Raw genomic sequence first — 8,994 nt, 5'->3', positions numbered from 1 at the left:
TTTCTCCTCTTCATTTGCAGATTAAGCTCAAATCCATTGATGCATTGTCGCTGTCGAAATGGGGAAATTACTTTCGAAAATTTTTGGTAACAAAGAAATGCGCATTTTAATGTTAGGACTGGATGCAGCAGGCAAAACAAGTGAGTACAAAAATTAATACACCTCGCAGAGATCGATTTTAATAATTCAATGCTCGTTTTTTATTTCTCCAGCTATTTTATACAAATTAAAATTGGGTCAATCTGTGACCACAATACCCACGGTTGGCTTTAATGTGGAAACAGTTACCTATAAAAATGTCAAATTCAATGTCTGGGATGTTGGTGGACAAGATAAGATAAGGCCACTGTGGCGGCACTATTATACTGGTAAGAAGTCAAATATACCAAGACGAAGAAGAAGAAGAGGCAGTGGCAAAGACGATGACAAAAGATCAAAAGCCCCAGTATTGCTTTGCAATTAATTGAATTCCATCCATACGAATAATTCAATTCATAATTGCTGTGCTGCATATTGGCTTTAGTTATTGTGTTTTGTTTTTTTCATTTACTGCCTGCCTCATTTCCGAAGGTCAAATATGAAACTATGATAATACTGAGTATTTATTTATTATTTTTGTTTCGTTTATTTTTTCCCATTTATGTGATCTGTGTTTTGTAATTGTTTTCATTTTTCTATTTATTATAGGTACGCAAGGTCTTATATTCGTTGTAGATTGTGCGGATCGCGATCGTATCGATGAAGCGAGAACAGAATTACATCGAATTATAAACGATAGGGAAATGCGTGATGCCATTATTTTAATATTTGCTAATAAACAAGATTTAGCGGATGGTAAGTTTTCGAAACATTTATTTTATACTCAAACTATATCAACTGTAATCATGTGAGTGTGTGCTAGTCAACACTCTGTTTAGACTCTCTCCAGCTGATAAGCTGATGAGAATTATGGTTCATTCATCCGTTCGTTATCAACAGTTTTTTATGGCCCATAAGCAGACATGTGTGTTTGGTGGTGGCGGGAGAGTCAGTAGCGCCAGTAAAAAAAAAATAGTAAATTGCAAACTTTATTTTCGATTACATAACTCTCGGCACACAATAAGCATTTACCTCATTGTGATGCTGATAAGCTAAAAATAGATTGCCTTTCTCTTTTTCAAATAGAGGTAATCTTTGTTGATTGTGAGAAGGTGACAGGTTTTAATTAAATCAATTACGGACCTTCTCTAGGGGTATTATTTAGATAAAATATTTTTAAGAGATCTATATGTCGAAGAACCTCCTTTTCGATCTTCAGGATGTGTTTCATAGGTAGAATCACCCCAGTAATTCTTCTATAAATATTAATTCTATGGAACAATTTTCAAGTAGTTAACAAGGTGTGGATTTTTTAAAAAAATATTTTTTTTTTCAAATAGTTAAAAAGGATTTTTTAAAAAGATTTTTTTAAAAAATACTAGCAAAGTGCCAGCTATTCCGTATTCGTACACATAAATTGGAGTTTCCAAAGTTTTTTTTCCATAGCTCAATACTACATTTCAAAAGTAATCTAAATTCCAAATCTCTGAATTCTACCAAATCCAAATTGTTCCAAAGTTAGTACTTTTCATACTCATAAGTAAGAATTTCTAATACAACATCAATTCTATACTCTAACAGTAATCTAAATTCCACCAAAGTCCAAATTGTAACAAATTTAGAACTTTTCGTACAAATTTTCAAATATACCTCAATCCTGGTTTTAAATAGTAATCGTAAGTCCAAATGTAAGAATTCCAGCTCTGTCGGTTCACTAAATTGTACCAGATTTCTGTACATTTCCTACACTCCCACAGTAACTTAAGTTGCAACTTTAAGGATTCGAGTTCTACCCGTTCACCAAAATCCGAATTGTACTAAATTTAGTACCATTTAGTACTTTTCGCACCATAAGCACGAATTTCCCAAACTACCGCAATCCTACACTCCATTTTAATTGCCAATTTAAAGACATCAACTCTATCTGTTCACCCAAATCCAACATGCACCAAATTTAGTACCATTTAGTACTTTTCGTGCACATAAGAATGATTTTATAAAGCTACCTCAATCCTGTACTACAATAGTAGTCCTAATTCCGATTTTCAGGCTTCCATTTCTATACATTCAACTAAATGCAAATAGTACCAAATTTAGTACAATTTTGTACTTTTTATACACATAAGTACGAATTTCTTAAACTTTTTTTATACATCAACACCACTTCCCAACCTTTATTCCATTTAACATTTCAAGATTCTAATTTTATATGTGCAATATATATACAATAAGAACTAAATTTAGTACATTTTAGTACAATTTTCAAAAACCCTTTTGTACAACTTTATAACTTTCCAGGCTACCATATTTGGTACATTTTAGTACTTTTCGTGCCCTCACCCAAAATTTCAAGCTTCAGCCGTTTCGTCTGGGCGATGATCAGTCAGTCACACAGTCACTCACTTATTTAACACTAAGCTCTTTTATATATTAAGATTTTTTCAAGTTATATCAAGCCGTAGATTTAAAAAAAAAAATCTGTTATGACACTGTGGTACAGGGTATTATGTCTTTGTGCATATGTTTGTAACACGCAAAAGAAAACGAGATAGACACATGGTTCCTTTTGGCATAGGTCAATTATTTGGCCCAAGGACGAACCGTATTGAAATTGGAAAAAATCGGTTCGGATTTAGATATAGCACCCATATATATTTTCGTCCGATATAATGTAAATGGTTTAATGTAAATTGTGAAAAGTCCCTATATATCTTTCGATTTGTACGAAATTTGGATCAGCGTAATGAATTAGGTCTAATATGGTGTGTGTTAAGTTTCCTGAAAATCGGTTCAAATTTAGATATAGCTCCCATATATAGTTTCGCCCGATTTTAAGTAAATATTGCACTAAAGTCCCTGAAAATCTTTTGATTTGCAGGAATTTTGACATAGCGTACTGAATTAAGTCTAGAATACTGTGTGCTAAATTTCGTGAAAATCGGTTCAGATTTAGATATAGCTCCCATATATATTTTCGTTCGATTTTAGGGAAATAGTGCTCCAAAGTCCCTATATATCTTTCGATTTGCACGAAATTTGGCACAGCGTAATGAATTAGGTCTAGAATGATGTGTGTTAAGTTTCGTGAAAATCAGTTCAGATTTAGATATAGCTCCCATATATATTTTCGTCCGATTTTAGGGAAATAGTGCACCAAAGTTCCTATATATCGTTCGATTTGCACGAAATTTGGCACAGCGTAATGAATTAGGTCTAGAATGATGTGTGTTAAGTTTCCAGAAAATCGGTTCAGATTTAATTATAGCTTCTATATCTGACCAAATGAAAAATTTAGTATCGGTTGAAGAATGACATGTTTATGGATCCAATTTCAATTTTACTGATCCTTTAAAAATGCATCGTCTGTTAGGATTCATCTGTTGAATATACCCAAAATGGTGAAGGGTATCATATAGTTGGCCCCGTACGACTTTACTACTTTCCTTACTGGTTTAAATATGTTTTTTTTTTTCAAATATTTAAAGAAATATTTTTTCTAAAATTTTTTTCCAAAATATTTTTTTCAAAGATTGTTTAAAAAAATATTTTTTTTAATAATTTTGAGTCTTCTAATGTGCAAAGTATTACTTGGCACACTGTATCGACAGAAATCATTATTGAATTTCAATGTTTGATGACTTTGAACGATAACCACCATCCACTTTCAGTGATGCAGGTTATGAATGTTTGTTTAATAAATATTTTCAATATGTATTGAATAAATACAAATAATTTTAATTGCAAATTAAATATTGACTTTTTTCAAACCCTAATTCTAATTCTAACTAATTCTCCTTATTTCTCTTCTTCTTCTTTTCCAGCAATGAAACCTCATGAGATTCAAGAAAAATTAGGTTTAACTAGAATACGTGATCGCAATTGGTATGTGCAACCTTCCTGTGCAACAACCGGTGATGGCCTATATGAGGGCCTGACGTGGCTTACATCCAATCACAAGTTATGAGAATAATTTTCATAAAAAAAAATTAAAATTAAAAACAAAACACACACAAAACAATAAAAAAATTGGGAATAAATATAAATAATAACCACAGCAACAACAACAAAACCACTACAGAAAAATACAATAACAAATATACCGTATGCATGTTTTTATTTGAAATATATAGAGGAAGAAAAATAAAATACAAAAAACAAAATGATAAAAAACAACGTTAAAGAAATACAAATAAAACAAAAAAACACGTCAATCAAACCAAAATGTCGTAACGATTTTAAAAAACGACAACAACAACAACAACAATAGAAGTTCGTGCGTTTAATTTTCTTTTGGAAATCTATTTTTTGCAATTTCTAGTGAAGAAAAATTACAACAAATACTTACGAACAGAAACAGAGGAATTCTAAAACAACAAAATACACCACAACAAGAAGACAAACAACAACAACAACGTTTATTTAGCATTTAAGTGAAACAATTTGTAAATTTATTATAAACAAAAAACAACAACAAGAAAACCCAATTAAAAACAAAAGAAAACAAAAATCATTCACAATAATATGGCACACAAAACGGAAACACACACACACACATTTACAGACAACGCAAACAAACATTTACATTCGAACAACAATAGATTATTGAAAATTTGGCATACCATTTCCCCCTCTAATTCCTCTTTACCATCCCTCTCCGACCCCCTCCCCCATTCTTCTCAAACACAATCCCCTCTTTCAATTATGAATGAAAAATAAATAAAAACAAAATCTAAAATAAAAAAACACAAGGATATGCAAAATCCTATAAGTAACTAAAAAGTATATGCATATATTATTATTAAAAATATAGTAAATATTATTATTATTATTTACCTTTATTATTATTATATATTATATTTTTTTGTTTAGATGTAAACTTTAAGTTTTTTTTTTAAAGACGACTTGTTTTAACGAGTCCTTAAAAAACAAATTAATTTAATATAATTAATTGATTCAAATATAAAAAAAAAATATTAATTATTAAAGAAAGCAAATAAAAAATATATAGTGTGAAAATAAAAATTATGTAATTTAAACAAAACAAAAAACAACAACAAGCATCAAATATAAAAAAAAGGAAAAAAGAAAAACAAAAAGAAAAAAACAAACAAAAACAAATCTATTCAAAAAGTTTGAATAAAACCAAGAAAAAAAAAAATAAATAAAAATCCAAAAAAATAAAAATGAATGATTTTTTATTATTAAATAGAGAAAGGAGGGGTTCTTCAGAAATTCCACTGCGGACTTTAAGGAAATACTTTCAGACCAAGGCGTGGATTTTTTTAAAGGAAGACTTTTTTCAAGTCAAACCAAGCCTTTTTTGATTTTTTATCTGATTTTTAAATTAAGACTTTTTTCAAGCCAAACTAAGGCCTGGATTTTTTAAAGGATTTTTTTTTCATGGACCTCAACAAGGCGTGGATTTTCTAAAAAAGTTTTTTTTTCAAGGACCTCAACATAGCGGGGATTTTCTAAAGGATTTTTTTCAAGGACCTCAACAAGGCGGGGATTTTTTAAAGAATATTTTTTCAAGGACCTCAAAAAGGCGTGGATTTTTAAAGGAATTTTCTCAAGAACCTCAAAAAGGCGTGGATTTTTTAAAGGACCTAAACAAGGCGTAGATTTTTTAACGAATATTTGTTCAAGGACCTAAAGGCGTAGATTTTAAGGACCTAAACAAGGCGTGAATTTTCTATAGGATTTTTTGAAAGAAATTTTTTTGCAAGGACCTAAAGGCGTAGATTTTAAGGACCTAAACAAGGCGGGAATTTTCTATAGGATTTTTTGAAAGAAATTTTTTCAAGGACCTCAACAAGGCGTGGATTTTTTAAAAGAATATTTTTTCAAGGACCTCAACAAGACGGGAATTTTTTAAAGAATTTTTTTTCAAGGACCTTAAAAAGGCGTGGATTTTTTAAAGGAATTTTTTTCAAGAACCTCAATAAGGCTTGGATTTTTTAAAGGAATTTTTTCAAGGATCTCAACAAGGCGTGGATTTTGTAAAGAATTTTTTTCAACGGCCTTAACAAGGCGAGGATTTTTTAAAGGAATTTTCTTCAAGGACCTCAACAAGGCTTGGATTTTTTAAAAGATTTTTTTAAAGGACCTCAAAAAGGCGTGGATTTTTTTTAAGGACCTCAACAAGGATTTTATAAGGGAATTTTTTCAAGGACCTTAACAAGGCTTGGATTTTTTTTAAAGGAATTGTTTTCAATGACCTCGACAAGGCCTGGATTTTTTAAAGGAAGACTTTTTTTGAAGACAAAGCAAGGCATGGAATTTTTTAAAAGAATATTTTTCAAGTGAAACCATGGCGTGAATTTTTTAAATGAATCTTTTTTCAATTCTAACTTACGTACTTAGCTGGCTTGTGATAGAAGTTTCATTCCATAAGCCGAGCTTAAAAAAGATTTGCGATGTTTTTCCAATTTGAAAGAACATATTCGGCAATGTTGTCCTCCACTTGATCTTTCCATCTTATTCGTGGCCTTCCACTTCTGCGTGAACCATCAGCTGGTTCGCTTTTATATGCCTTTTGGGCTGGGGCATCTTCATCCATTCCCACAACATGACCTAGCCAACGTAGTCGCTGCAGCTCAATTTGTCTAACAATGCCGATGTCTGAGAATAGCTGGTACAGCTCATGGTTCACCGTCAACGCAGATCGGCCCATAGATCCTTCGGAGAATTTTTCTCTCAAACACTCAAAGAGCTGCCTCATCTGCATGCCTAAGTACCCATGCTTCAGATCCATATAATAGCACGGGTAGTATCAACGTCTTGTAAAGTGTGAGTTTGGTATGGCGGGAGGTGGCCTTGTTTCTAAACTGTCTAGTAGTAGCACCGGTTGGCCATCACAATTCTTTTTCCGAATTTCAAAACTGATGTCATTCGTTTTATTTATGGCGGTACCAAGGTATATAAAATCTTTAACTTCCTCGAAGCTGTAGATCTCAAGTTCCACAGATGGTCCAAGTCTTGCGTCTGGACGTCTTGCGCGTTGATACCATCAGCTTGGTCTTCTCGCCGTTTACTGCCAGATCCACTTTGGCAGAGTCCTTCTCAATTTGCTCAAAGGTGGCTGTTACCGCTCTCAATGTTCGACCCATTATGTCGATGTCATCGGCGTAGGCGAGTAGCATTTTTTGTTGTGTACAGAGTGCCATTTCTGTTCACTTTTGCCTCTCGTATGACCTTTTCCAGCGGGATGTTAAAAAGATCACACGACAAACTGTCACCTTGTCTAAATCCTCGTTTGGTATTAAAGTGGTCCGAGAGGTCCTTTCCGACTTTAACTGCTGATCTTGTGCAAGTTAAAGTTATTCTGCATAGCCGAATTAATTTTGAAGGAATGCCAAACGCAGACATGGCTTTAAACACCTCTGAACGGATAGGGCTATCGAATGCGGCTTTATAGTCGACTAATAGGTCGAATGTGTCGATGTGTTTTTAGTGGTTTTTTCTTCTAGGATTTTGCACAAAGTGAAAATCTGGTCAATGGTTGACTTCCCAGGTCTGAAGCCGCATTGCTATGGTCCAATAATGTCGTTGACCATTGGCTTCAGTCATTCACACAGTACGCTGGATAGCACTTTATATGCGATGGGAAGCAGACTTATTCCTCTATAGTTGGCACATATCGTCTTGTCTCATTTTTTGTGCACGGGACACATGATGCTGAGGTTCCAACCATTGGGCATGCTTTCATCTAGCCAAATTGTACATGCTCCTGACCAGCATCTCACCATCACCAGTCTTGAATAGTTCGGCTTGTAAACCATCGGCCCCTGCTGCTTTATTGTTCTTGAGCCGAACCATTGCTTTTATGACCTCATCTTGGCTAGGTGGTATACACTCTCTACTGTCATCTATTATTGGTTCTGGGGTATCTTCTTAACCGCCACTATTTATATCAGAAGTTTTTCAAAATGCTCCTTCCAGATCCTAAGCACGCTGTCTGTATCTGTCACCAGTTTTCCTTGTTCATATCTACAAGAGGATGTGCCTGTACCAAAACCTTCGGTTTGGTGTTTTACCCGTTGGTAGAATTTTCTGACTTCATTCTGACTCCTGTACATCTCGATTTGCTCACGCTCACGTTTTTCTTGTTCTTTCTTCTTTTTTTCTGAAAATACGTTTCTCTTCCCTCCTTTTCTCCCGATAATTCTCCATCACATTACGTGTTGCTACTGTCTGCAGGGTTGCCCTATACGCTGCAGCATTACAACATTCCTGGTCGTACCATGGATTTCTTGATGGTGGTTTTTGGTACCCAAGGGTGGCTTTTCCTGCAGTTTGTAGGGAGTGGGCAATTCTTTGCCATTGTGCTTCTATACAATTATCGGGACAAGAAGTGCTTTCGTCAAGCAGGTGGGTAAGTTGAGCGGAGTGGGCTCTGCTACCTGTTGTGTTTGCAGCTTTTCGACGTCGATTTTCCGTGTTACATTAGATCGCACCATGGCTACTACATTAAGACGAGTGCGAACCTTGGTTTCTTTTTTGTTGCGGGCAGGTCAGTGTCCACAATTGAGATGAAAGAGGGATCAATATAAGCCTGGGCTTCGCCATGTTAAAGCCAATCAGAGCCGTTGCTTGGTATCTATCATCTCCTACGTCACCCTTTCAAGTCAAACCAAGCTGTGAACTGTTTAAAGGAAGATTTTTTTCCACTCAAAACAAGGCGTGGATTTTTTAAAGGAATAATTTTTTAAGTCAAGTCAAAATTATTTGAGCCAGACATCGTTGTTTTTACTGTATTTTAATAAAATGTGATTTTAATTAATTCAAAATTGATAATGGATTGCAAATATTAAATAAAAACAAATTAATAAATAATTAAAATTAAATTTCAAAATTTATTTTTAATGAAAATGTTAGCACAATTTTGATTATTTATTTGAAAATTTTCGAGGAATA

The 8,994-nt window shown here is 33.6% G+C and overlaps 1 protein-coding gene across 1 annotated transcript; it reads left to right on the top strand.

The window, feature by feature from the left end:
• LOC133323088 (ADP-ribosylation factor 6) lies at positions 1-4,079 on the top strand. The gene is made up of 4 exons (XM_061532044.1): positions 1-140; positions 213-368; positions 688-834; positions 3,900-4,079. Exons 1-4 carry the CDS (start codon positions 59-61, stop codon positions 4,040-4,042), a joined length of 528 nt encoding a protein of 175 aa, XP_061388028.1. The 5' UTR covers positions 1-58; the 3' UTR covers positions 4,043-4,079.
• Positions 4,080-8,994: the final 4,915 nt, after the last annotated feature.

Source organism: Musca vetustissima, unplaced genomic scaffold, assembly GCF_032173495.1.
Source record: "Musca vetustissima isolate MV318-11 ecotype Yass unplaced genomic scaffold, APGP_CSIRO_Mvet_v1 utg15667, whole genome shotgun sequence".
Classification (NCBI taxonomy): domain Eukaryota; kingdom Metazoa; phylum Arthropoda; class Insecta; order Diptera; family Muscidae; genus Musca; species Musca vetustissima.
Note: the sequence above shows the minus strand (reverse complement) of the source record. Positions and strands in the feature narration are given on the sequence as shown.

Bases quoted from the DNA above. Each gene is read 5' to 3' on its own strand.
- LOC133323088 (XM_061532044.1), top strand. From the start codon at position 59: ATGGGGAAATTACTTTCGAAAATTTTTGGTAACAAAGAAATGCGCATT. The intron at 141-212 runs GTGAGTACAAAA...TTATTTCTCCAG, and splicing joins GGATGCAGCAGGCAAAACAA to CTATTTTATACAAATTAAAA. The intron at 835-3,899 runs GTAAGTTTTCGA...CTTCTTTTCCAG, and splicing joins TAAACAAGATTTAGCGGATG to CAATGAAACCTCATGAGATT.